The 25,721-nt window shown below is 51.9% G+C and overlaps 10 protein-coding genes across 14 annotated transcripts; 4 read left to right on the forward strand and 6 right to left on the reverse strand.

The window, feature by feature from the left end:
- Positions 1–185: 185 nt before the first annotated feature.
- PV05_01175 (uncharacterized protein) lies at positions 186–1,717 on the reverse strand (the record flags this gene model as incomplete). The annotated part of the gene is made up of 6 exons (XM_013466134.1): positions 186–852; positions 910–1,240; positions 1,293–1,383; positions 1,441–1,478; positions 1,529–1,609; positions 1,660–1,717. 6 exons carry the CDS (start codon positions 1,715–1,717, stop codon positions 186–188), a joined length of 1,266 nt encoding a protein of 421 aa, XP_013321588.1.
- Positions 1,718–2,670: 953 nt separating this feature from the next.
- On the reverse strand, positions 2,671–3,246 carry PV05_01176 (uncharacterized protein; the record flags this gene model as incomplete). The annotated part of the gene is made up of 1 exon (XM_013466135.1): positions 2,671–3,246. The coding sequence occupies one exon, from the start codon at positions 3,244–3,246 to the stop codon at positions 2,671–2,673; it is 576 nt and encodes a 191-aa protein (XP_013321589.1).
- Positions 3,247–8,011: 4,765 nt separating this feature from the next.
- Positions 8,012–11,204, forward strand: PV05_01177. 4 transcript variants are annotated; one of them, XM_013466138.1, is made up of 9 exons: positions 8,012–8,611; positions 8,663–8,765; positions 8,816–8,986; positions 9,033–9,098; positions 9,246–9,370; positions 9,424–9,680; positions 9,759–9,936; positions 9,986–11,002; positions 11,056–11,204. In XM_013466138.1, exons 1-8 carry the CDS (start codon positions 8,601–8,603, stop codon positions 10,011–10,013), a joined length of 939 nt encoding a protein of 312 aa, XP_013321592.1. In that variant the 5' UTR covers positions 8,012–8,600; the 3' UTR covers positions 10,014–11,002; positions 11,056–11,204. The 4 variants fall into 4 exon arrangements, with proteins under 4 accessions (XP_013321592.1, XP_013321591.1, XP_013321590.1 ...); XM_013466137.1 differs by having other exon boundaries at positions 8,012–8,342; positions 8,414–8,611; positions 9,986–11,204; XM_013466136.1 differs by having other exon boundaries at positions 9,986–11,204.
- Positions 11,205–12,455: 1,251 nt separating this feature from the next.
- On the forward strand, positions 12,456–14,531 carry PV05_01178. Of its 2 annotated transcripts, XM_013466140.1 has the most exons (3): positions 12,456–12,582; positions 12,654–12,926; positions 12,981–14,531. In XM_013466140.1, the coding sequence occupies exons 1-3, from the start codon at positions 12,523–12,525 to the stop codon at positions 13,665–13,667; spliced, it is 1,020 nt and encodes a 339-aa protein (XP_013321594.1). In that variant the 5' UTR covers positions 12,456–12,522; the 3' UTR covers positions 13,668–14,531. The 2 variants fall into 2 exon arrangements, with proteins under 2 accessions (XP_013321594.1, XP_013321595.1); XM_013466141.1 differs by having other exon boundaries at positions 12,654–14,531.
- A 412-nt stretch (positions 14,532–14,943) lies between these two features.
- On the forward strand, positions 14,944–17,044 carry PV05_01179 (uncharacterized protein). Its single transcript, XM_013466142.1, has one exon. The coding sequence runs from the start codon at positions 15,439–15,441 to the stop codon at positions 16,888–16,890; it is 1,452 nt and encodes a 483-aa protein (XP_013321596.1). The 5' UTR covers positions 14,944–15,438; the 3' UTR covers positions 16,891–17,044.
- Positions 17,045–17,779: 735 nt separating this feature from the next.
- Positions 17,780–18,461, reverse strand: PV05_01180 (uncharacterized protein; the record flags this gene model as incomplete). The annotated part of the gene is made up of 2 exons (XM_013466143.1): positions 17,780–17,966; positions 18,016–18,461. 2 exons carry the CDS (start codon positions 18,459–18,461, stop codon positions 17,780–17,782), a joined length of 633 nt encoding a protein of 210 aa, XP_013321597.1.
- An 809-nt stretch (positions 18,462–19,270) lies between these two features.
- On the reverse strand, positions 19,271–20,164 carry PV05_01181 (uncharacterized protein; the record flags this gene model as incomplete). The annotated part of the gene is made up of 2 exons (XM_013466144.1): positions 19,271–20,037; positions 20,146–20,164. The coding sequence occupies 2 exons, from the start codon at positions 20,162–20,164 to the stop codon at positions 19,271–19,273; spliced, it is 786 nt and encodes a 261-aa protein (XP_013321598.1).
- A 391-nt stretch (positions 20,165–20,555) lies between these two features.
- Positions 20,556–21,737, reverse strand: PV05_01182 (uncharacterized protein). The gene is made up of 3 exons (XM_013466145.1): positions 21,420–21,737; positions 20,949–21,363; positions 20,556–20,895 (listed from the first exon to the last, which is right to left on the reverse strand). The coding sequence occupies exons 1-3, from the start codon at positions 21,534–21,536 to the stop codon at positions 20,816–20,818; spliced, it is 612 nt and encodes a 203-aa protein (XP_013321599.1). The 5' UTR covers positions 21,537–21,737; the 3' UTR covers positions 20,556–20,815.
- Positions 21,738–21,906: 169 nt separating this feature from the next.
- PV05_01183 (uncharacterized protein) lies at positions 21,907–24,060 on the forward strand. The gene is made up of 3 exons (XM_013466146.1): positions 21,907–22,173; positions 22,247–22,384; positions 22,436–24,060. Exons 1-3 carry the CDS (start codon positions 21,954–21,956, stop codon positions 23,026–23,028), a joined length of 951 nt encoding a protein of 316 aa, XP_013321600.1. The 5' UTR covers positions 21,907–21,953; the 3' UTR covers positions 23,029–24,060.
- On the reverse strand, positions 23,661–24,607 carry PV05_01184 (uncharacterized protein; the record flags this gene model as incomplete). Its single annotated transcript, XM_013466147.1, has 2 exons — positions 23,661–24,266; positions 24,302–24,607. The coding sequence occupies 2 exons, from the start codon at positions 24,605–24,607 to the stop codon at positions 23,661–23,663; spliced, it is 912 nt and encodes a 303-aa protein (XP_013321601.1).
- Between the last annotated feature and the right edge of the window lie 1,114 nt (positions 24,608–25,721).

The following is a 25,721-nucleotide window of genomic DNA, read 5'->3' on the forward strand; positions in this document are numbered from 1 at the left end:
TAAGAATGCTTTGCTCGTTGGTATATCAGTACGTAAGGCCGTAGATAGCCCATTGCGTTACACATTTCTAGGACGAGTATATCATCTCGTCTCGAGTTTCAGAGCATGGTGAAACACCCAAAAATACCAACCTCTTCTCAAGCGTGGGAGGTACCTGCCTCTGCCGACAGCTTCAGAAGGGTAGATCAATGCCTACTTCCCCAGAACCCACTAACAGTATCGGCGATCTTCTTCTGCTGCCGCCGAATCTGGTCTTCGGTTTGCCCGCGAGCATCCGCTCGCGAATCAATCTCCATAGCGTCAGGATCATGGCCACCTTCTTCAGCCTGCGCCGGCCCCGTACCTCCACGCGCCTCCTCGCCCTGAATTTGCTGGCCCTGGTCATTGAGCACTTTACTACCATTGACCATTTCAGCCTTGGGCTTCGGATCCACACTCATTGCGCCATCCATATGGCCGGCCATCAGCCCGCCACCTTCTCGTAGCTTGTTGATTGCGCGGACCGTGTCAATCGCCTTGTGCAGCGTCCTACGAGCATTGAAGTTCTTCTTCACCGTCGGTAACAGATCCTGGCCTTCACCGGCGGCTTTCTCAGGGCTAGTAGGGTCTTCGGGCTTGATCCAGGGATGTTGAAGTGCTTGGTGAGCCGTCATCCGAGCCCGAGGATCGATCGTCAGACATCGGTTGATGAAGTCTCGTGCTGCGTCGGAAACGTTGCGCCAGTACTCGACCGGTGTGAATGAATAATCTGCTGCAAGGATGGCTTGCATTTCTTCGAGGTTGCTGTCGCGATCGAAGGGTGTGTAGCCGCAAAGGAGGAAGTAAGTGATCACGCCGATGGCCCATATATCACTAGTATGAGCATGTCAGCACGAATCACATTTTTCAAGAAAACCTTTTCACACGTACACAGGTTTGCCATGGCCCGTCTTCTTGAAGATCTCGGGCGCCATGTATCCAGGCGTTCCACATGTGGTGGTCAGGACGTGGAATTGTTCCTCGTCCATGATTCTTGACAGCCCAAAGTCGGCAATGAGTAGATCTGCATTATCCTCCGGTGTGCGGAACAGTAGGTTCTCTGGCTTGAGGTCTCGATGGACAATGCCATGGTCGTGAAGGTATGCGACTGCTGACAAGGTTGCTCGAATCAGGTCTGCTGCATCCGATTCGTAGTAAGATCCTTTCCGGCAGATACGATCAAACAGTTCACCACCCAGAGCGAGGTCGGTGACAAGGTATACTGTCTCATGTCAGATCATATACCTGACCGTGGAGTCGTGATAATTCAATACAATTGTTCATGGTCTCGAAGTAGTCAACCAGCGTCAGAATGTTGCGATGGCCCACGGACACCCTTTTGAGAACAGCAATTTCGTTGCGCACCTGTTGATATTCTGTTAGCCAGTTTAGGCTGGTCCAGGAAGGATATGTTGTTCTCACCATGTGTTCTCGTCCCGCCATCAGTCGCTTGTTAATGACTGCGCTTCAGTCAGAGTGACATCTCGGCCACAGTCTTGTATCTTCCTACCTTTGGCGGCATAATATCTTCCGGTGTCTATGTGTACGCATTCCTTTACCACGGAGTAGGACCCGGCACCAAGTGTTTTTCCTGCTCAGCGTAAGCGCACAGGGTTGCACCACTCACGCAACAGACCGCACCTGTCTTGTAGCGACATGGCTGGATCTGAGGCTTCTGTTGGCCGGCCTGCGAAGCCATGGTATAGGCGGTAGGTTTGTAACAAGTAAAGATCACAGGACTGTTTCCAGCTCTTACCAGTAATCTATGGGCGAAGCTGGCCTGACGGATTGGGAGTTTGATTTTCGGAGGGAGCGTGCTGGGGAAGCGAGGTTCGAGGTGTGAGTATTGGTCGGGCAGCAAGACTTTCGAGAGGAGAGTCAATGGTCAGCGAACGATCCCCCGGAAATAGCACAGAACCTGTTAGGAGTCGCCCTTTCAGCTGAATGCGATTGTAGAGATCTGTGGCTGGGCAAACGCAAGCTGGCTGCGTCAGATGGCCGCTTACAACAGTTCGCCAACTAACTTACCGCTCCTGCCCCTCCCAGTGCCCTCCCAGTGCCTCCCCCAGGCTAGCCTCGAGGCCGAGGGGCTGGCCTCACTAGCCCCAATACTACACTGTCACAACTGGCTACGGTACGGACAGAAGCTGGGCATGGTAAGGCAGCCAGTGGGAGACCAGAATTGGTTGATCCTCAATCCATCACCTTGATCACCATAGATACTATGTTAATATGTGACCGAGAAAAATGCCTGATGAACCCTGGACTGCGCGGCTATGCTGTGGTATCATACATTCAGACCCTCCTCTCATCACTCATTACGATATGCAACCAGAGGAATGAGATTGTACGATTCGGTGCATGGAGCAATCATTCGTACACTCTTGTCAGGGCTCATTCAGGAGCTTTCCGACCCTACGAACCCCGGTGCAGTATGCCTTGGAAAGCGAGAGTATAGGCCCGAAGAATGCATTTTGGGTGGCATTCCGAACAGGCGAACAACACAGAATGATCGATCAATCGTCTTTTTCATTATCAACGTATGTGAGTAAGGAACGTTTGGACTCATGAACCCAGAAAAGAAAAAGCAAAAGGCTCCGTCGTTATACCCCCGTCATCTCCCACTCCATCTCACTGTTTGTTACTTTCCCATTAACAAGTGATGATACTGCACGCCCCCGGACGTGGCGCAGAAAGAGGAACCTGGTCCGCGACGCCCTCATCCTCAGCTGTGGAAGACCAAAGGGTATCCAAATCTGGCAGGACATGACAGCAGCGGAACTGGTTGATGGTCTGCAAGTTGCTGTTCACCGTATCCGCATCATCTGCGCCGTTCATGATATTCGTCAGCGGAACAAGCACATTATCATTGAACCCAGCAGCAAGATCATCCACCGCAGCCTGAGCCGCCGTTCCGGCGATGACATCGCTCTCGCAGGCAAGAACCTGCAATTGATTCGGCTCGTCCTGGGCCGCAGGGATGACGGTCTGTAGCGCGGCCACGACCTGCGCGGGGTCGTCAAGCACAGTGATGCTTGAGTCGAGAAAGCTGTTGACGGTCACGACGTCATTGTTCCATGCATTAATCGCGTTGATAACGCCCGTTTGGCCTGGGTCGCCGGCGGGGCAGCCATTTGGGCTGGTACGTTTGGCGAAGCGAAGGTTCGATGGCCCGGCGGCAGAGGCGCCGATGAGAGCAAGAAGGGAAGCGGCAACGAAGGACTTCATTGTGGATTGCTTCTCGTGGAGAAGATATGCAATAAAGTGTACTATACTGAGTTGGAGCGAGCGTGTGGCAACTGAATAAGGAAAGAAGAGACAAGGAAAAGTGGCCGTGGGATTTGAGCGTTGAAAGTTGTTGTAGTTGTTTGATAGAAGAATGGAATGGGCGTTGAGAAGCACTCACTTTATATCCTTCCCATCCATGCTCAAATCCCAATATTGTTGTATTGGTAATGATGCCGGCTTTCTTGCGTAGCAGGGTGCAGGCAATAAGCAGAGCAAAGTTAGAGCTGGCAAGGCTGAGCCCTTGCCGCCCTGCTCCACCTTGTCTACTGCTAATTGCAGTACTTGGTCTAGCACACAGCCAGAACCGTTATGGCCTAGGTAGCAAGTGGAAAGGGAAGTCATCGAGGCGCAAGCAGCCACGACGCCACATTGTTAGACTGTGCTTAGCGAAGCTTGGTGGTGCTTATGTTGGTGCTTACACCTTGTGACTGGCTGTGAAGCCTCTTCCAAGAGCTCTCGCGAAGCTGACAAGCACTGTTCAGCGAAGTCTTGAGATCTCCCCAGAATAAGAATTGATTTCAGAAACTTTGCTCCGAGGGGGCCGTGTTGGATTGGTGTTGGGATACGCTTACCGGCGTTTGACCTGCGTTTAGTCCTTTTGAATCAATGCCAGGAGATTTTGGCAGTAAGTGCCCTTACAAGTTGTGTGTTTTTATAGACATCAGTCTTACCTGTCTGACAGAGAACTCATCGGCAAAGACATCACTTCCAGGGTTGCCCATGTTTGACTCTGGTATTTCAAACCAAGATCTCTCAACGTTCGAGAGAAGATGGAGTCGTCGGCTGCAATCAACGGCTCAAACTTCCCTCGATCCTCATCCTCCCTGCTCTTCTGGTCCGAGGGGCCACGGGGTCTGGGACTGATCACGATATCTTTTTTCGAGCGCTTCGAAGCGCCTGCCACCCAGCAACCCAACAGACGGTCAACATTTTTGTAGCCAGACCGGTAGATTCCACAGCATTGAAACCTTTTCCCAATCGAAATGACCTACCAGCCCATGCTTTGGAAGTTGAGGTATTTACATAGCTTTGAGAACTCGTATGAATGCGACAAAAACGGGCGTCTTTTGGAAAATTACCTTGACACTTGCAATATCATAAAACTCAGACACCGTCGAGTGGACCACAGATCTTGCACTACTGTGGCCCGGAAGAGCGGTCTTCTTACCGACGCCGCCCTTGACAAGATGAATTGAACGATGGTGTCCACGTCTCGACGCCCAAAAGAGCCCACTTCATACAACGAGGCTCCAGTCGCGCCCAATATGGGTAGGGTACAAGTCTTTCCAGTCGTCCGGAAGGACTTTCGACGCTCAGGATGGATTACCTCGGCATCAATCCAGCAAAAGTGCAATACTCCGTCGTTTGGATATCTGTCTCGAATCAGCACCAAAGCGCGTCGTAAGAATTCTTTTTGTTAACAGAGCCCGGCATATGTCGATTGCAATCCAGGGGAGATTGAAGTAGCCTGGATTTTCTTTCAAAACTCCGCGGTAGTCAGACCCGCGGGCACCTTTCAAATCTGGGTCCGAGGATACCCATGGGTCCGGATATTCGTGTGTTGACCGGGAAGGAGATGTGGAATGGCCCTTTGGTAGCGGGGACATGTCAATTCTTTCTAGCCCAAGCGGCCTGAATACGAACCGCGGCATGTAGAAGACCACTTGCCGTGAAGCGTGCCCCTCCGCGACGACCATTTCAGGATTCCGCGCGGAACGGTTGCAAGATCTCGCTCGCAGTGGGTCACGAGGGGGCACGACCGTGTTCAAACACGTATCTTTCGCCACCGGTGCGGATCGATGCCTCGGCTCCTCACCGATCCAGAGTATTGTCTGCAGACAACCAGGGTCGTGATGCGAGCTCATTTCGCCTCAAACTGATGACGTGCCTTCGAGCGCCCGCGGTGTGATTGAAGAAACTCGTAGGTCAGCTCGGATTCTGTGGCTGGGAGGTTTTCCCAGTAGCATTACAAAGCCCATGAATGTGAAGATGTGCCGTGGTCTTCAGCTTGTTGGCCACCGACAAGACGCCAAGGTTACGTGGGCATGCGTGGGCTTGCACTGGTAGAATCTGCCTTGGTGTGATCCCACGAGTGGCCAAGATGCAAGCCAAAACTATCGCGCACAAGCGTCCATTTGCACGGGGATTAGAACTTCGGTAATTCTCTTTCGTGACGGACACAGTATAGCTTCGAAAGCTCCTCATGCTTGTACAGTGGCTCCTTTTTACGAGCTTCGACGTGGCTGGAGAATGAGAGATTTTAGAAAGAGTTTTTGACCGTTACAAGAGGTGAAAACAACAGGAACTGTGGGTGTGAGAGTTTCCAATCAGCAGCCTGAAGAACCACCGGAAAGAGGCGCGCCAGGCTTTCCCATACCTGCTCTAGCGTGTACCAGACTGTCGGTGTCGGCACCCCTCCCTCCTTTTGGACAGAGTCTACACCTCCTCTGCGTATCGAGGTGAGAAAATTTCACCCACACAGGCAGCCGTCAAGCTGTTCTGCAATCTCGAGAGATGAATGCAGGTCGATTAGAAAGGAACTTGTCCCTATTCTTGACCAATGCGCGGTGCTCCGCTCCCACAAGTGCAGCGAGATGTTACAGCGAGCCGCATAGCCCGTCGTGGCCCAGGAGGTGAGTTCGAAGATAATGACCCGAACAGCTCATCTTGCGTTTTGCGGGCCTTGCATCATGCCTGTTGACGTGTCGGCCCTAAACTGGGATCCGCGTGCATGCTTTGGACAAGTTACAGTACAGCAGATTATTGAAACGTTGAAAGGGTCCCCACTACCGACGCACGACATAACACCACCGCATATCTACTTGTACTGTGATGGTCGTCAAAGGTGGGCCTCGAATCAAGAGGCATGAAAGGGCCTTGAAACATTCAAAACTTGACAGTCTGTCACCATGGTTTGCCTTCTGACGCGCCCACCGGTCTCTCGACCCAAGGAAATGGTACCCTAATTGCCACACCGCATGTTTAGGCTGTTCCATACACCTTCTAGCTGTTCCGTTAGCACCACGATGGCACGATCCTTGCCCCGGACCACGGAAAAGGCCTAGCGACGCCCCAAGCGGCACGACCCGCTGATGTCCACGCTCGAAACGTTCGTTGTCAAATCTTCTGCACTTCCTCACTACCGCCTTTGCAGCTCGAATTGCTCCCATGCTCTTCAGGCCTTCACGGTCCCTGCTTCGGTGACTGCAGCTCCACTCACCACCTCAGTGAAACAATGTTACGCAACGGTTTTTTCAAACCCTGGGTGAACAAAATTGCTGGAGTGGATGCCGTGCTCGACCAGGTCGGCGGGTCAGCCGAGTTTCGCCGATTCAACATGTTGTTATCGTCCTGGAAGGCCACTTGTGCAATCTAGGGTTTCTGCTACACGAGACTTCGCGCCAGTCAAATTGCTAAAGTCAACGGTTCCACGAGATAGCCTTTGAATTCGACGGCGCTTGCAATTCCCTTCCGCTGCTTTTCCCACGCTTTCGATCCACTTTGCGTGCCTCGCTTTGGTCGAGGCTGAAGTGGTGTGCTCTGTCAGGCCCCGAAATCGGCTTGCCTGTGATGCGCATGATCCTAGTGCTGGCCATCGTGCAACCAGCCTTTCAACAGATGCTTGAGAAACTGACAGACGTCACACCAAAAGCATGTCTTGACAGCATAACCGACCATCCAAGTGGCCTGGTCTGGCAATGTCAACCATCAGTCAAGCTCAGCGCGAAAGAAGACACCGAGAACCGTGATAGAACACAATAAAGTCGCAAAAGTCAATTTGTCGTACGCGAGCCGGGACGGCGTCCTTATTGAGCAAACGGCCCACCCAGGGGCCCTTTGGAACTGGAAGTATCTTCCAGCCCACATTTGCTCCGGACTCTGGAAGATCCCTCGTTGTCTTAAATTCTTGCAAGTTCTTTTCTGCCTGTTCAGTGGCGTAGCAGACGATAAACTGACGTAAAGGCCGCCCATACTTTACCTAGACGTCCCACCCAGTCTGAAATCTCATTCAGAACCATGAATTCATTGGATAGGGCAGAATATGGCAAGAAGCCCTTATTAAAATTCTCTCCATGTCCGGTCGAGCCTATTCGTCACCAAGAGATGTCAGTGCCGTTAGCACAAAGTAGTCTCAACCATGGATCTGAAACCCTTGCATACCTGAACCTATGACGGCTCTCTTGCGGCCGCACCTGGTCACAACCCCATTTGCACACTTGCAGCGGCAGAGAGGGGCTGCATGTCAGATCGGATCACCTTCGGCTGAGGTACTGTGTAGGCGTCTCAATCTGGTACTCCAGTCTGGCAATTCATACATCGGCTGCGCTCACGGGAATATTTGATGGAAATTTCTGATGGCTCCAGGAGCGGTAGGCCCTTTACCACGGTAGAATCAAACTTGTGTTCGGGGAATCAAGCTATGGCCGGATCGGACCTTCCTTTCCGGCTCAGTCGTTTTGAAAACCAACACGGAGTATGATGGAAAAGTTTTTTGAACCGAATGTGCCGTACTATGATACACGACGCTGATGAACCCACTGACGAGATTGATGGCCGTTCGGCAGGTCAAAGGGAGGGTCGTGTCGACCCTCCTACCTTGGCCATCCCCATTTTCTTCGGGTTGGTCCCAAATATCTGGGTCCATCCTGTTTGACCAAGCGGCTGCATTGAAACGAGGTGCAATCAGAAATTCATTGGCTAGAGCCAAGCAGGATCACAGGTCTCCAGCCAGCCCGCTGATGGAAGGTCTTTTCTTTTTGCTGACGCTCTGAGTTTTGTAATTGACTTTCTGATCGCATATATCCGTGGGTTCCAGTGCTGTTGCGTTCGCACCGAGCGATTAGGCACGCTTTCAATAACCGAGAGAGCCCCGGCATTTACCATTCTTGAGGCAGGTCATGATCGGACCTCTTTGTGGATTCGCCTGCCAAACCCACTTGCAATATTGCCCGATTCTGAACGGTTAGCAGGATTGACTTATTTAGCCACAATCCTGTTGCCACGTTGGCAGTGCCTCGAGCATCAAGCATGGACCGGTACAGCAAAGACCCCATTCTTGGTTGCCATGTACCTTCGTTCCTGATACTTTGGTGTCATTGGTCTTCAGGTCGTTGCGATGACGCCTGAGCGCACAGTAGGGCGACCATCCATTGCACCGATATCAAAGTCGGCTTCCGTCGGTCCTCAGAAGTCATTCCGTCACCAGTGAAGAAGCGTCCTCGATATTGACTTCAGCGAGGCCAAGATATTCAGCAATATCCATCTCGTACCAAAGAAAGGCTGCGCGTTCCGTCATGGCTCCAAGGTTAGTAACAATCTATCTTTGTCCTCAAACCAGCGCTCACAATTGCGATAGGTCCTCCAGTGATGAGCAATTCGATCGGAAGGTCATGTACTGTGACCGTGAATATCAAGAGCACTCCCTGAGACATGAAATATACCTTGTCCCCGTAGACGCCGTGAGTGGATGTCCAGATGCAGTCCTCTATTGTAGCTGAAGAACATAAAGGAAGAGGAGACCCGATTGATCGACCAACATGAAATGCTCAAGGTGATCTATCACGATTGGAACAACGGTCTGTACCCTGCGTTCATTGGGGACCCTGAAGCTATTCTCGATTGTGGTTTCGGTACTGGGAATTGGGCTTATGACATGGCGGAGTATGATCCAGGCTGCTGGGTTAGTACTCCTTTATAGAGTGTGCAACTGAACACTCACATCGCAGGTTACCGCAGTCGACATTTCCCCGATTCTAGCGCCATCCGACCAATTAGAAAACATGGACCTACAGGTATGCGACTCTTGACCCCTGTTGCGAAAAGAGATGGAAGTTCCTGGCGCATTGCATCATGGGCGTAATTTCTATCGAAGGCCGCATGACCTATATTGCTGCGCTTGATGGATAGTTTGGAAGGGCACACGCTGATGACCTCGACAGATCGCCGACCTCAATGACCGTCTCGATTTTGCAGAGCCGGAGACATTCGATATGATCCATTCCCGTTTTGTCGCCAGTGGCATCTCGGCAGCTCGATGGCCGAACTATTTTCGAGATATGCATCGGTGGGAGCATCACTGGAGCCATGTCAACACAGCAGGCTAACCAAAGGGTATAGTCTTTTGAAAAGAGGTGGCTGGGTTCAGATAACGGAATGGGACTTGTCTTTCCGTTCGGACTCCGCAGACAGCGACGCCTTACAAGCCCTCCAAGAATGGTCGAGACTGTATGCGGAATCCTTGAGTGTGACCACTCGTCCAGAAGGTAGAAAGCGAGCCAGAGTTGTACAAGATTGTGAATCTTGGATGCGAATGGCGGGATTCGTCAACGTCAGCACAGATGTTCGAGACATACCGACGTGTCCATGGCCCACAGGTAAGTTGTTTGTCTCTTGAGATTCTTGACTTATCCCACAGATACAAGGACCGGCTGAGACTCAACTTGCTGTCACAGATCCTCATAAACGAAGCATCGGGGAAGCCAACTTGTCCAACATGAAAGGCCTCATATACGCACTTTCACTGTATCCTGTGACGCATCCACAGGTTCGTGGGATCGAAGATTTACATACCCTAATTGAGGCAGCATATGCTGAACTCAGTAACCGGGAGGCTAAGCCATATATTAGACTGTGCAGTCAGACCCCTGGTATTGTCGTTCTTGCTAACATTTGTTCACAGTCACACGACGTTTGGAATGAAACGCTAAAGAGCTCGGACTTTATAGGGCGAAAAAGTCGAAAGCAGGTGTGAGAGGTAGTTGTCTGAAGTCCATGTTGTCGTGATGGCATTAGAGTTGCCGATGGAAACTCTGGCCACTGCGTCGAACGGCCGCGGCTGCAGGAATCACCGGTCCTCGGTCCTCTACCAACAAATGCATCGGGAAACGTGATCCGATCCTGCCAGCAAAAGAGGATTTACTCAGCGCTCCAAAAGCTAAACTGTGCCTGGGACCGGAGCAAAATCACTGTACGACGTGATCGCAGAGTCCAGTGAGCACCAAGTTCGAAGCCAGAATGACCTCTTTCGTATGAAGTTGAGCAGGTGGCGTGTACTTCAAGAACAAATTGTTGCAATCGAGGGATCAATGCCCCAAAGTGAGAGTTATTTTCTGGGTGACAGCATCTGCATCAAAACGGACCGCCCGTTGACAGCGGCAGTGCTACTCTTCTGTAGCCCAGAAAAACCGGCGTAGATTAGGCCTCTTCAGGCAGCACCTCGACTCTCATCCGCGAAGGGCAATCGCTGCTTGATGTCAGCTCGCGATGGACAGCCTGGTCCGGGGGGCGGGTCGCAGAGAACCGACCTGATTCGGAAAATATCGCCGTTCCGAAGCAGGGTAGCAGGGTTACCCATACAACACGATCCCTGTGATATCTGGATCTGATTTTGTCTAGCAGGATCCACAGCGAAGGTTGTCACCGGTCAACCAGTTCACCTACGACGATCGCCGCCAGGTCCCAATCCAGCAGCCGACCTTCGTGGCGAGTGACCAGGGCAGGTTAGGGATGCTACTTTCGCGGGACGATTGAATAGCGACGAATATGGATTGGTATAGCGACGACCCAATGAGAGCCAACCACGATAATGGTATGTACAGAAGGGCTAGTGAAAGTGACTCGGGGAGCAGCGGCAATGTGACTTGATGTACGGGTGATTGGACCAGAGGTGAGAAGTGCATGTGTGATAACGAATTCGGTACGTCAAGCTGCATGGCACTTGCTTGAAACAAAACCAACACCTAATATGAGGGAGGTTGCAGGAAGCAAAATGGTTTGAACCAAGTTCCAAGTTCTTAGATACGTTCCCTCGCGCTTTATTGTGCTCTTCCTTGCTCTTTCACTCGCACTTTCTGGACTTGTTACAGACACGATTATTGATGAGGGCTTGTGCTGAGGCCGTAGACAAGCAAGAGATATTTGCCTCACTATCTCGAATCTCGCTACATTGGCAACTCCGGGTTCGATCACGTCCATTCACACAGGAACTATTAGCTGATGTTGCGAAGGCATTGGGCAAGCCCGTCTCAGATTGTGAGAAGCGTACCATCTCAATCAGATTCCGCACATGCGTTACTGGTGAAGTAGCCCAAGTCCCTACGCGAGGACGTGAGAGGTAGGCATGTAGGCCATAGATCCTTCGGCAGCATTCTCTCGACAGTGCCCACGGGGTTTGCTATCGGATTTGATCCTTACGCACCCTCGGCACACGACTCATGACAGCCATGGACCCACCGACCCTTGTTCTCGAGGACATTTTCAATATGCGTACCGATCTCAACCCCAGTTCTCGTCACTTCGATTCCGTGCTTTGCGATGATCCAGCAACGGGCACCGAGCACTGCAATCAACTGTCAACGCGGTCGGATGGATGGGGCCCACTAGTCATTTGCGAACAGACTATGTTGGAAGATCTAGGTGAAGAAGCTTCAAGGAGGGGCAGACTGTATTTTTCCCATGGCTTCTAGCAGAGGACAGTGAGCTAGGAATTTGGGTGGATCGATTCCTCAGCGTTTGTAGAGCAGGGCGGAACCAAATTCAATGGGAACGGGTACGCAGCAACTGTCGAGTGAAGAATCTACCGTTTCAGGATGAAGGTGTGGAAAGGAAGTCAGAAAAAAGGCCGTGTCGACAAGAATGATGCGGTGGCGAGGCAGCGGCCATGAAAAGAAGGATGCTTGTTATGGCGGCTCAAGCGGTAAAGGAAGGCAGCCCTAGTTTACCAGCCCCGACCCTTTTTGTGAAAAGTGTGCCGATGACAATGTAGCGCTGGAGGCCACAGGTTGTATTACGCTGATAGATCTGAGGAATCCGCTCGACATCAACAAGGGACGTTGTTTGAAATGGCAAGTTTCGGGGCTCTTCAGTTTCGGGGCTCAAAGAGGCCAGACTGCCGGTGTTTCCTGGTTGCTTTTTACCCTTCATTCGTTTTAAAGAGCCCGTGTACGTAGTAAAGGCCCAATAATATGTTCTGCTTCCTGAGGACGACTTCTGACCTCAAGACAAGATGTATCATCGGGGTGAGCAGGAGGCATGATGCTGTTAACGCGATAGTCATCAAAATTCTTTGGAGAAGCGAGCGCCGGCCTTGGCAGCGGCCCATCTCCCAAACTTCTTCTCCGCATCGAATCATTTTTTATCAACCAGACAGACACAGCGAGAGCCTGACAGTTTGCACGACAGTGGTGGTTTGAATTGGTCGTTCAGGTGTATGGCGCGATGCCTTCAACTCATAAGAAAGAGAAGCCATGGGATACTGACGACATAGACAAATGGAAGGTGAGCATCATGCCTTCATGAGCCCTTGCTTTCGCCTTCCATGCATGCGCCCACACTAACGCCCTTCGCAGATCGACGAGTTTAAACCAGAAGACAATGCAGGTGGCACTTTCGCCGAAGAGTCTTCCTTCGCCTGTCTATTTCCCAAATATCGAGAACTATACTTGAAACAAGCCTGGCCTCTCGTTACAAAAGCGCTGGAGAAGAGAGGGATTGCCTGCACGCTCGATCTAGTGGAAGGTCGAATGGAGGTACGAACAACGCGAAAGACGTTTGACCCTGCCGCCATCCTAGATGCCAGAGATCTCCTGAAGTTACTTGCCCGAAGCGTGCCAGCTCCGCAGGTAAGTCCAGCAGCTACACCTGCGGCCTTCGCCAATCACTCACAATGCTTTCAGGCCATCAAGATCCTTCAAGACGACACAGCCTGCGATGTGATAAAGATTCGAAATCTGGTTCGGAACAAAGAACGCTTCGTCAAACGGCGGCAGAGGCTTCTTGGTCCTAATGGTTCAACACTCAAAGCCCTCGAGCTCCTCACAAACACTTACATCCTCGTGCAAGGAAATACCGTCAGCGCAATGGGCGGCTACAAGGGGTTGAAAGAGGTCAGAAGGGTGGTCGAGGATTGCATGAACAACATCCACCCTATATATCATGTCAAAGAACTCATGATCAAGAGAGAGCTCGCCAAGGATCCTACCCTGAAGAACGAGAGCTGGGACCGGTTCCTTCCACAATTCAAGAAAACGACTCTGAGCAAGAGACACACTCCTTACAAGGTCACCGACAAGGACAAGAAGGTGTACACGCCGTTCCCTCCGCCCCAAGAGAAGAGTAAGATCGACCTGCAGATCGAAAGTGGTGAATACTTCCTTGCAAAACAAGCCAAGGAACGGGCCAAAGAGCAGGAAAGAATGGAGCGGCAAAAGGAGAAGAAAGAAGAAAAGCTGCGCCAACGAGAACAGGCCTTTGTAGCGCCTAAGGAGGATCTGGCCGACAAACCGAAGAAGAGGAAGATATCCGCAGACGGAGAGGTCCACAAATCAAAGAAGTTGAAGACTGCAGTGTGGAACTATGCGTGATCACAGCAATCTTCAGGTCTCTTCTTCTTTGCACGCCATTTTGCAGCACCGGTCCGGATCAAACGCACCAATGTATCGCCATGGCTGCCTCGAGCTGCGACCAGCCCACAGAGCACGCCACACTCACAACGGTATGGTGCGCCGTGAACAAATGCTCTGTGCCGTTGAGCAATTGTGAACCTCAACTGTGGATCAACTGTGGATCTGAAGAACTCAGCATCAGCTGAGTGCACACAACTTCGGAAGATGATACAGCTTTCCGAACGCTAGAGCCAGATCCCAACACCCAAGGGAGCCAATATGGACCGGTGAAGATGATCTTGCAGGTCGATAGGACTTGTGGCAGCAGAATGCAACTCTGTTCCAGCTTGGCCAATGTGCATCCCTTCCCATCGGAAGGACGGTTATTCTCGAAGGCATGCCGGTCCAGCAACTTCGGGTACTGAGGGCCCTGCCTTCATGAAGCTACGAACCATGTCATGCATATCAAACGCAGGCCCAGTATCCAAGTCGCCATTCCAGGGATGCCTTGGTCCGATCAGAAACATTCTACGGCCCAGGCCACGCCTGATCGGGTCTAGCATGGAACATGACAGTGCCGTAGAATCCTTCTAGCTCGACAATTTGTGCGAGGCTAGTCCTCATCAGGGAGCGGCACCAAGGAGTAATCTAATCGCTGTCCCATCGGCTATTCACCCGTGCGAAACCCTCACTGTGTCTTTGTTCCAGAGCTCAAGCTATTGCGACCGCCGGAGATGCCAATGAGGTTATGCCTCGATGCTGTGTATGTCGACTATTGCCAACTAGTTCAGATAGAAACAACCTCGTTCGCCCAAATATCGATGTGAGCGCATGGCATCGAGCAAATGCTTTCCTTTTCTTATGCTTGTTGCTACGTCGGTCCTATTAGGTGCAAGTTAGGCGAGAGGCTGGAGTGATTCTCCCCGTGGGCGGGGAGGAACGGGGATGACACCGACCTACGGAGTACATTTCAAGCTGTTGAGGGGGTCAGAGGGATACAGCAGCTGCAAAGCCAGCCCGTAGCGAGAAGAACTCAAAAACACGCAGACTTCTCATCCTGCGCCAATACCACTGTGTGATGCTTTGCACCTCGCAACCTGTACCTTTTCTGATTGGAGTCAACGGCGAAATTCCATTGCACAAACGGCCGAGGCTAACTCTTCTGGACAATCATTTCTCCGATCCGGGTTCCAGTGGCTCCCAAGTGTCTGAATCTGTGAGCTCACAGCTTGGGCTCGACCTTCAGAAACCAATCGTTTAAACTCGATGGAATTTACTGTGTGGAGCGCATCTTCTGGGCAGAGGACTCCTGTTGGACGCTCTTTCCAATTGCAGCGGTGAACTCGTGATAGCTTCCCTTCAATTGGCTCCAGCCCCTCTTCAGGAGGCTTTTCGGTCAAACTCTTTGTAAAGATCACCCGTGAATTACTGCTTGACATCTTGAGCTCTGGCGACAGCTGACTCCCTGACAAGGATGAGCTGGTCACTCATCGCAGTGATAGGTCCATTATGGCTTGTTCTCAGACCAGACGGAAGTACTTGACGACATATTCGAGACTCGCCCAGAGAACATACCATCTATCTGGCTCGTTGGGATGTTTATAAAGAGGGCATGCTTCCCACAGGTCTCGATCTTCATCTCGAGCAACAACCAGGCCTCCCTCTTCTGAATAGCTCGAATTATTTGAGCTCTCAGCGTATATAACAAGCTGTCTTACCTTCTTTTCTATAGTGCCTTGACACGAACAACATGGATCACGAAGCCATCACCGAACGCCAGGCATCCAATGCTGAGGCCATTGCCAACCAACGGCGCAGGAGCGTGGCCAATAAAGGCCTGACCGGTGCTTCTGCTCTTACAGTCAAACAATCGATCTTCCCCGTCACCCTGGTCACGGTCTTATTCTTCTTGTGGGGGTTCGCCTACGGATTGCTCGACGTTCTCAATGCAAAATTCCAAACATCGCTCAACATTACAGCTGCAAAAGCAGGTGGTCTGCAAGGCGCTTATTTTGGTGCTTACTTCATTGGCCCTCTGACATACTCCGGCTGGATTGTCCGAAAGTTTGGCTATCGTGTCACTTTCATGACAGGTCTCTGCATCTACGGGGTTGGTGCTTTGATGTTTTGGCCTTCGGCAGTCTATAAATCCTTCGGAGGCTTCTGTGGCAGCTTGTTCATTGTCGGGAGCGGGCTTTCAACGCTCGAAACGTCTGCCAACCCGTACATTGCGACTTGCGGTCCTCCGAGATTGTCCGAGTTCCGTCTTGAGCTCTCTCAATCTTTCCAGGCTGTCGGCTCTGTTGTGGCACCCCTTCTGGCCTCTCGAGTTTTTTTCAAGGACACGCACTCTACCGACCTCTCTCACGTTCAATGGACATACGTCGGCATCGCAGCGTTTGTCTTCCTTCTTGCGGTGGTCTTCTTCTTTACTCCATTGCCCGAGGTCACCGATGCCGATATGGCTCTCCAGGCTGAGCAGTGCGCAGATCTTACTGGATATGAAGAGAAGCCACTCAGTAAGCAGTACAAGCTGTTCTTTGGCGTGGCTGCACAATTCACCTACGTGGGCGCCCAAGTCGCGGTTGCTTCGCAGTTCATCAGATACGCCCAGGAATCGGCTGGCATCACGGAGGCACAAGCATCTGACCGATACGCCATTGGCCAGTCATTGTTTGCCATCGGTCGTTTCGCCGCTGCAGGGCTCTTCATGTTTGTCAAGCCGCGTCTTGTACTGATGGTCTTCATGACTATGATCATGGTCTTTGTTGCATGTGCTATGGGAGTTCAAGGCGAGGGTGGTGTTGCTATGCTATCCTTGGTTTTGTTCTTCGAGTCGTGCATTTTTCCAACCATCTTCACCCTGTCAATCCGAGGGCTGGGCCGCCATACCAAGAGAGGATCTTCCTGGATCGTTGCCGCTGTCTCTGGAGGAGCTCTTTTCCCAGCATTGACTGGCCTTGCGGCCGACAACTTCAAGTCTTACCATTTGGCGATGTGCGTGCCACTGTGCGGTTTCTTCGTCAGCTTTGTGTTCCCCATCTACCTGAACACTGTCTGCAGAAAGGAGCTGGATGGTTTCCGGGAGACGAAGATTGGGTACGTCGATGAACGACGGGGAACCATTATTGGTGATGTCACTGATGTTGGGACATTTGAGGCAATGGAAAAGAGAAGGTCAATCAACGTTGAGAATGTGTGAGATTGTGGGCTTTTGGGGGATTGAAATTGGTCATTACTGTGTGTGGATCGGCGAATGACTTTCTGAAATGGCAATTGATGCTTTGACTATAGACATGATATCCATTTTGAGCTTCGAACGAGAATGATAGTCAATATCCCAGTTACATTCTGCAACCAGACATGTTCATGCCACGACTGTGCCACAATTACTTCCCCAACAAGGAGCTCGGTACAGCGAGGAGTTGGGCGCCTCGTAGTTAAGAGCATGTTTCCTTCTAGCAAAGACGAGGAGATCAGAAAAGGTCAACGGGCATGATGACATCTTCCGGTACAAAGAGACTTTGCCAGGCTTGGGAAGCCCTCCATGGATTACATCCTCTGCACTTGGCATGGTCCTGTGGCATACCTCTGGAACGACACAACAATGTCTTATCAGTGTTGTGGTAGTATATCTCGCTTGCCAGAGGTATTGCCAATCACCCCGTCCGCGCGAAGATGTAAGACGAAATGGCAAGAAACTCAAGCACGAAAAGCAGAAGCCCGCGAGTAAGGGCCGGAGGTCAAGCAATAACCCCTGGAGGTCGTGCGAGGTTCGAGGTACTATGGTCTCACTGCTAAATCGTGTAGTTTGGCGCTAGGATGCCATTCGAGGACAGACAGCAGCGAGGACAATTTGTATGGCAGGAGGGCCTCCTGTTTAATGCGGTACTAACTGCTACTTCGACGATTCAAGCGGCAACTGTTTTGTACCCCGGTTAAGCGAGTTTCATTACACTATTTACCCTTGAGACCGTAGTATATATTTTGAAGAAGCACAATGGCTTCCGCAATCGACCATAGGATGTGCAATGCAGGGCTTCCAGGTGGACCGTCAGCGGGCGATGTGCAAGCCTGGCTGTTCTGCCGCCTCACTCGTCGGTTTCGACCCTTGGAAGGAGGTTCGGTGGCTTCGTGAGCTCTGTACCTTCCTTTGCCTCGTCTGCCTCGTCTGCCTCGGGTGGAGAATTGACGAACTGCGACCCACGACGACTTTTCAGAGATTTGCGACCACGTTGCTTTGCTAGTGTCCTTGCCCTTTTCCCCGCTTTGTCCCTTCTATAAGAGGCGACTGTGGCGACCGTTATGCTAAGATGTGAAAGCTTACGGACTCTGGAGACAATTTTTTTTGAGGAGGGCGCGGTCTTTCGTGCTGGCTATGTTCCGAAGGCTATCGGTCTTGGGGGGTTTATGGTGACTGATATGATGGTTGACGAGTTTCACGGTACCAGGTAAATCCGATAAAATGGTAACTTTTCGCGGCTGAAGTGCTTTCGGGTATCTCTTGATCGTCCGATGAGCAAAACCCAAAGCATGTATCATGGCGAGCATGTGAGCTCTTGTTTTGGTCTTGATGTTATTCATCACAAGGTCATGGCGTGAGTAGCTATGTTTCTGCTCTTGGCCAGGGATTCGATCGTTTCGGATAGCACCCGTCGATGGGCACTCGGCTTCCTGCACCACGCCTATACCGGCGCCCCGCAGAGCTGTAAAGTCCACGGCGGTATGCATGACCAGGTCAAGCTGCATATGCGGTGAATTTACCTCAGCCATTGCTGACGAGTTGCACGGATGAGGGTCGACCTTGAGAAAATTGGTTTTTGGGCGCTGGTAGAGATTTGGGTGGCGGAAAGAGATGCGCTATATGTCGCGTGGTCCGACGAAGTTCCGGTGGAGCGGATACCCGTTGAATGCAAGGGTAGACCTCGAACCAGTCGAGCAGTGAACGGTATTCCGCATTTTTCCTCTTTATTATCTAATGGCAGCGGCTGTGATCAAGTCAGCACGGCGACTTGGGCCCGTGTTTCGGCCACTGATACCTGATGGCATGGCGCATTTAACGAGGAGTGGAAGTTGGATTTACCTGGTTGGCAGAAGCATGGTTCAGCATCCTAACTTAAGCATTCAGCCCAAGACAGCTCGTAGCGATCACCTCAGCCTTCTTCCCTTTTGATTGCCAGTCGCAGCCATGTTGTGGGGACGACCCATGCTTGTAGCCCATCGGCATGACAATCTTCCACAATGTGCAGGCGCAACGAATATCCTGCTGAAAGCATAAGTTATCCATCAGAATGCTCAGACTGACGTGGACTGCTGCGTTCAGGGGCTTCAGCCTGGCACGCCTGAATTCGGCCCCCCACAACCTGGAGGCGAACCGGTACCAGGCGTAAATGACGATAGCTGACTATAATGGATGCTTCTCAAACAAGCCCTGTCGAGCACACTGCATTGCCAATCCAGGCAATCTGAGATCCAGAGTATGACAACAAGGCCTCCGCCTGATAGATTGCTTGGTAGTCGCCAGAACTATTCACCAGGCCAAAGGTATTCATATTGATGGGGAAAGACGCTGGTACCTGCGTTCAGGCAATAGAGCCTCCATCGGGCGGTATCATTGATATCAGAAAATTCTTGTCCTGTAAGGCATCATAGGCACTGCTCTTGTCACTGGGGCCCTTCTCCAGTGATGCGGAAGTCTCGAATGGTAGAGGAGGAATGCCGTCCGTGTCCGAGGCAGACGCCGAACGTTCCGTCTTCAGGTGGTTCAGCTCCAACCGTGGAGGCGACGATATGTTTTGTACTCTGCCGTTGTGTAGTTTTGGAGAAAGCAAGTGGAATATCTGCTGCATTTGGATCCAAGAGTCGATATCATCGTCATCCTCTCGAGGACGTGGAGCATCCGAATGAAGGGATGCGGCGAGTTTTCGAATGGTAGGGTTTTTATAGACCTGTTTGACATCTATCGCATCGTGACCGATCGCAATGGAGTCATTGATCGCGCGTAAGAGGGTCAATGTCTGCAGGGAGTCACCCCCTTGGTTGAAGAAATCGTCGTCAAGTTTGAGCCAATCCAAGTCGAACCCTTGTGCAATGTAAGCTTGAAGTGATACTTGAAGTGATGCTTGAGTGGTTTCCAGTGTAGCAAGGTCAAATGTATTCCGGCTCGTTGCCGGGCCTCTCTTAGTGGTCGATTTCTCGTCATAGAATGCGTCAGCCTCCTGCTTGTACAAATCCACGGCTCGCTGCCTCTGGATTGTGCCCTTTCCAGCACGCGGCAAAGGTTTGTCAGGAGTTGTAAACAGGATATAGTCCTTAGCAATCTTTCCATGGCCAACAAAGCTCTTGTTCACTTGTTAGACATGAGGCCAGATCTTGTCCGCGAGACTCTGCCTCTCTTAGCCGGTTAGCGGAGATCCATTGTGCGCAACGATTAATAGCGTTTGAGAATTGGGCACACGTGAAGTCGCAGAATCCATCACTCGATCGTTCGATAGGTGAATCGAAGCGTAAAGTTTCTCGAAGCCTTCTTGAGCCCGGGCGTCAATGACATTAGGTAGGAGCCGGAATCCATGATGGGCTACAACCCCAGCGATTCAGACCGCGTCAGTGAGACGACTTAGGATTGTAGATGACCTTGTTACTGAATCTTGGAGCGTGTCCACACAGAGCTTTTCGGCACCAGGAGGGCGTGGAGCCTTTCGCGACGGTATCATGAGGGTCTCCATCCAGAATGCCCCCAGTGTGCGCCCTGTTGAGATACCTAGTGTAGACGCGTCAATTCGAAAGAGCGAGAAGCGCCTGTTGGCTCACAGCATCACAGAAAGACGAAAGAAAGTAAGCAAAGGCACTCAACGGCATGCGCGTCCGTAGTATGAAAGAAAGAAGGTTCGAAATTGAATCTACTGGCCCCAAAGTGTCAGCTTTCGATCGTAAAGAACTCTTTTGTTGACGATGGATTAATTAGGTCTGTGGAAGCTTTCGTCGTCAATCTCAATCACATGGTAGACCATCCCAACTCGTACTGTACATCCTGCAGGAACTTGTTGTACGCCTTCTCGGGTTGAACTAGATGGCCCCTCTATCTCCCAAATCAAGAGTCATTTGCTCATCAACAGCGATCCTATTCATCATTTGCCGGAGTATTTGGCCTTGCCAAAGGAAAATGGAACATAACGGTACTTGATCATATGCTGAATCTGCCGTCTCACTAATGCCTTGTCAGGTCCAACGTATCAGGCAATCATTCACCGCTGGACTTACTCGTCAAAGAAAAGAGGATCAACCAGTACATGACTAACACGGGCCAGAAGACGGGTAGATTGAAGATCTCGAACCAACTGCAGAAGAAGGAAATGGTGACAGCTCTGGTCGCGGCGTGCCAGAACTTGAACTCAGGCAACCTTCTGATGAATGGTCTGAACTCGTCATCCTGTTTCGTTGGCAATTCAGAGCCCTCGCCATCTTCTATACCTTCATCCTGCGACAAGCTTGGGTCGAATTTGGGCTGAAGAAAGGCAAGGAACAAGTTGAGTAGGTAAATGCCGAGACAGTACGCGACAATGTACCAGCCTTGAGCGACGATTATCCGGAGGAAGAAGAGGACGAGTAGCGCCCCGGTAGCACACCAACGATAGGAGACGTAGGGGGTGGACTTGTCGAGGTAGGTTTGATATTGCTGTGGGAAGGTTTTGTTAGTCCGTCACGCATCGTGCTGGAGACAGCTCGACTTACTCTCAACAATTTGTTGCTCTGTGCAGAGATCGCGTCGAAAGGAGTCGTGTCAGGCTCAGGCCCGTCCATAGTGGCAACAGTTGTCGGTAGAGATGAGGAAACGTAAGGTCTGCGCATGCGCCGGCGTCTTCACAAGACGAAAGAGATTGTGCTGAAGGGAAAGACGGTCTTCGCACAGATGCCGTCTTTCCAGCAAACACAGTTAGACAGATAGATAAGAAACCAACGTTGACAGCCTGGTGAATTGTTGAGGTCTGAATGTTGAAGCCACGTCTTTTTTGCTTCCAGGCTGGCGTCTTTTTGCCCTGCGGCCGCAGTTGTTGGGTGGAGTCGAGAATCACGAAAATCACTGTGGCTCGAGTCCAAGTGGCACGAGGAGTGACTGCGCCTCACACTCGGATATTATCACGTGCACCAGGCGAATCGTCGGGATTGGCCTCGACGTCGACGTGAATTGCGGAGGATCAACCGAGGATAAGCGGGTTGTGGACGGATGAAGCTGGGACGAAGCTGCAGATCAAAAAGTAACCTGTAATGTACAGAGCTGGCCGATCGTCCTGGAGGACATTAGATTCCCTCGCCTTCTCACCTACGTTCTTGCTTCTGAACATGTCTTCCTTACGAGTGCTGTCAAGACCTGTCGCTGCCCTGGCCTCTGCGCCCCGAACACTCCCACGGCTGGTCCGCTTTCAATCCACCTCAAGCAGCTATGAGAACATCTTAACCTCATCGCCCAGGCCTGGCGTTGGTCTAAGTATGTCTGCTTGCCTCGAACCGCTACTTTCGCGTTGGCGTGATTTATGCTAACCACGTGTTTCTCTTCACAGTCACCCTAAACAGACCGAAAGCACTCAATGCCCTCTCCAGTGCCCTATTCGTCGAATTGAACGATGCCTTGAAGAAATATGAAGAGGACAAAGAGATTGGTGCCATAGTCTTAACGGGAAGTGACAAGGCTTTTGCAGGTAAGGAATGATCGCCTACAGGAAAAGGACAACAGCTGATTTATCATGCAGCTGGAGCGGACATTAAGGAAATGGCACCTTTAACCTTCTCCGACGCCTATGTCAACAACTTTATCGCTCCTTGGTCTTTCATGACAACGCTCCGGAAACCTGTAATTGCTGCAGTCTCGGGTCATGCACTTGGAGGAGGGTGCGAGCTTGCCATGATGTGCGATATTCTATACTGCACAAAGACGGCCAATTTCGGACAGCCCGAAATCAAACTGGGGACCATTCCAGGAGCTGGAGGCTCACAAAGGCTGACTGCGGCCTTCGGAAAGAGCAAGGCCATGGAGCTGATCCTGACAGGCAATAACTTCAGTGGTGAAGAAGCTGAAAAGCACGGCTTGGCTGCAAAAGCGTTTGATGGCGGGAACAAAGAGGTTCTTGAAGGTGCCTTGGACTCTGCCGCCAAAATTGCAAGCTACTCGCGGGTCGCTGTGATTGCTGCCAAAGAGGTGGTCAACAAGAGCCAAGACTTGGGTGTTCGGGAAGGTGTCGAGTATGAACGCCGCATCTTCCATTCACTGTTCGGCAGCAAGGACCAGAAGATTGGAATGAAAGCATTCGCGGAGAAAAAGAAGCCCGAGTGGAGTCATTCATGAGATCTTAAACTGCGACGACCACAAAGGGTAAAAACAACGAATATACCTGTTTCATGGCCGGAATCTCGACGCTCGTTCCCCTTCTGTCCCACGTGACCTCGCGCCGCTTTTGCTCAGGCTGGCTCGCGTCCGGCTCAACGTCGGCTCAGGGCCGGCTGGGCCAGCTCACCTTACTGACCATATCGGGGCGTGTGGCCCAAAGGTCGTCCCTCCTCCAGACCGTCAAGTTTTAACGAGGACCCAAAACGAGGCTCTAGGGGGGTTTTCTGGAAGTGCACCACGGCACGTTGCCTCCTCGACCCTGCGAGAACGAGTCGGTCTTCATGAGCGTGATGGGCCCGGCACGACGTGCGCTTGTGTCTCTGGCGCGAGGGAGGGTTCCCAGAAATAGTCCCCCTGGCCCTTCCATAAGAGCCTTGTGGCGCTCAAATGAATGGGAAAGTCGATAGTAATTAGACAAAAATGAGATGTTCAGTCACTCCTCATTACTATCAAGACCTCTGCCGAGAGGACAAGAAAAGAGAATCAACTCAACGCCAGGCCCAAACCACCGAGTACACATCCCATACGATCCAATGTCGTCGGTTGACAGAGATTGGGCGCTCGTCCCGACTCATACGTCCCTTTAACATCTAGGCAGTGGTGGTGGGCGCAACCACGGTGGCAAGCGCGCTGCTGACCGGCCACTGGATCGTGTTGTTCGGACCGGGGATATCGTCGGGGAACTTGAACTGCAGGATCACGCCGGGCCGGAAGCACAGACAGTGCGTGGAGCCGCCGAAGTGGAACATGCCCAGCTGTTCGCCCTTGACGAAGTTCTTTTGGGGCGGCATGGTGATTTCGATCGACGAGACCTGGGCCATGCCCACCAGGATCATGGCCATGAGGCCGATGTCCTTGTTGTCGGCTTCGATGAAGACGACGGCCCGCGTCGCCACCGCCGAGATGTACCCCTGAGAGGCCTCGTCCGCGCCGGGATCCGGGTCTGCAGGCCCGCTGTTGGGGCTGAATCCCGTGAGCAGCGGCTTGGAGTAGTACGTCCTGGCGACAATGGCGGGCGGATCGACGATGTGCCCGGAGACTGGGACGTGGAAGCGATGGTAGCTGCCGGCGCTGAGGAATGCCTGGTATACGGTCCTGCCCGCGAATTGCTCGGCGCGGGGGTCGTTGTCCAGCATGTGAGCGAGCGAGTAATTCTGGTCCTTGAGCCAAAAGGTGTCGTGGAGTTTGACGTTCCGCTGGAAGGCGAAGGGAGTGGCTCGGCGGCGCTCACAATGATGCTGAGGTCGTCCGGGGAGGCAACGGGGCGGCGATGGGGCAAGAACTCTCGCGTGAAGAAGTTGTCCCACGACGTAAACCGGCCCGCTGGCTTGGTGATGTCGACGCCAAAGCTCTCGGCGGAATCCACCATGTGAGGGCTATTCAGCGCCGTCTGCGAGAACCAACCGCCTTGGCCGCTGTTCAGTGTGCCTGTCGACTTGTCACTGACCAGAAAACCTGCCCAAGCAGTCAACATCTTCTGGAACTGCTGATTGACTTCGGGATTCAGAAACGCCGCAAAGCCGACTTTGGAGCCCATCGGCCAGTCGAGCACGGCGTTGATGGGCGTGCCGACCTGTGCAGAGCTGTCCCAGGAAGGTGCCTTTGTCAGTATGGAGTCGAAAGCGTTGAACAACGTCTTGAGGTCTCAAATCTCGGGGTGCCCGGCAGGTCGTTCTTGTACTTGGCGGGCACTTCGGCCAGCATTTCGTTGAAGAGCATGTACAGCTGGGGGTCAGCGACGACCATGTCATAGAAAAATGACTTGCGCTTTCTTGTTGACCCATTTTCTGAGGACGATGGGATTATCAGGCAACCAGTTCCCGACCCTGTTAACCATGATTGCAAATATTGACCCAGGAGATCCGAGCTGTCTGATGATGCCTGGGAAAGCACGAATGAATGCTGAAAGCATAGAGGCCTCGGGCGTTGAAAGCTCTTTGGGACAGATTTAGTAAAGAAAAAGGGAGGATGTTTCTGTATAGGAGAGAGTAGGTGCGGAATAGACCGGGAGTCAATTGAACTCACAGAACAGTTTCAGCTCAATGCATGCAGCATGCTTATCACTGGCTATACCAGCCAGTTTCAGGCCAGTTGGGCACTACTGTTGAACTGAACGCCTGGTGGTCAATAAAAGCATTCAGCTGAATGCGGCATTATTTGGTCAGCTGCCGTCTTCCAAGCCATGTGTAACCCAGCGCTTGCTCCACCTAATAGCTTCGGGCCTGGATATGCTCTGGTAGCGGTTAAGAGAGGAGACTGGGATGGCGGAACATCAGAATGAATGTGGCGTTTCAATGTGTGCCCGTTGTCGGCTCCTCACGAATCTCGATCAGTTGACGGTGGTCGAAAGTGAGTGTTGGGCCACCTGGTCAATTACCTTTGCCGTATCTAGACGTCGTTCATTTGAATCCATTAATGACACGGATGAGAACCTACTTATCTGCAGGTTCAGCTCTTCAGACGAGGTGCGAAAACCTGCGTTAGTGCTCGATGCACACTGGAAACCACCTTGAGATGGCTGGCTGAAGACGTCGACCTTGTAACTACCTTCGGTCCTTGGCAGTCTAGACTGTTAACTTAGCTTGGGCGTTGTGAGGGATCAGGCGGGCGCAGACACGGCTCGCTGGAGAGCTGAATCTTCGCAAAAGGAG

Source organism: Exophiala xenobiotica, assembly GCF_000835505.1.
Source record: "Exophiala xenobiotica strain CBS 118157 unplaced genomic scaffold supercont1.1, whole genome shotgun sequence".
NCBI lineage: Eukaryota > Fungi > Ascomycota > Eurotiomycetes > Chaetothyriales > Herpotrichiellaceae > Exophiala > Exophiala xenobiotica.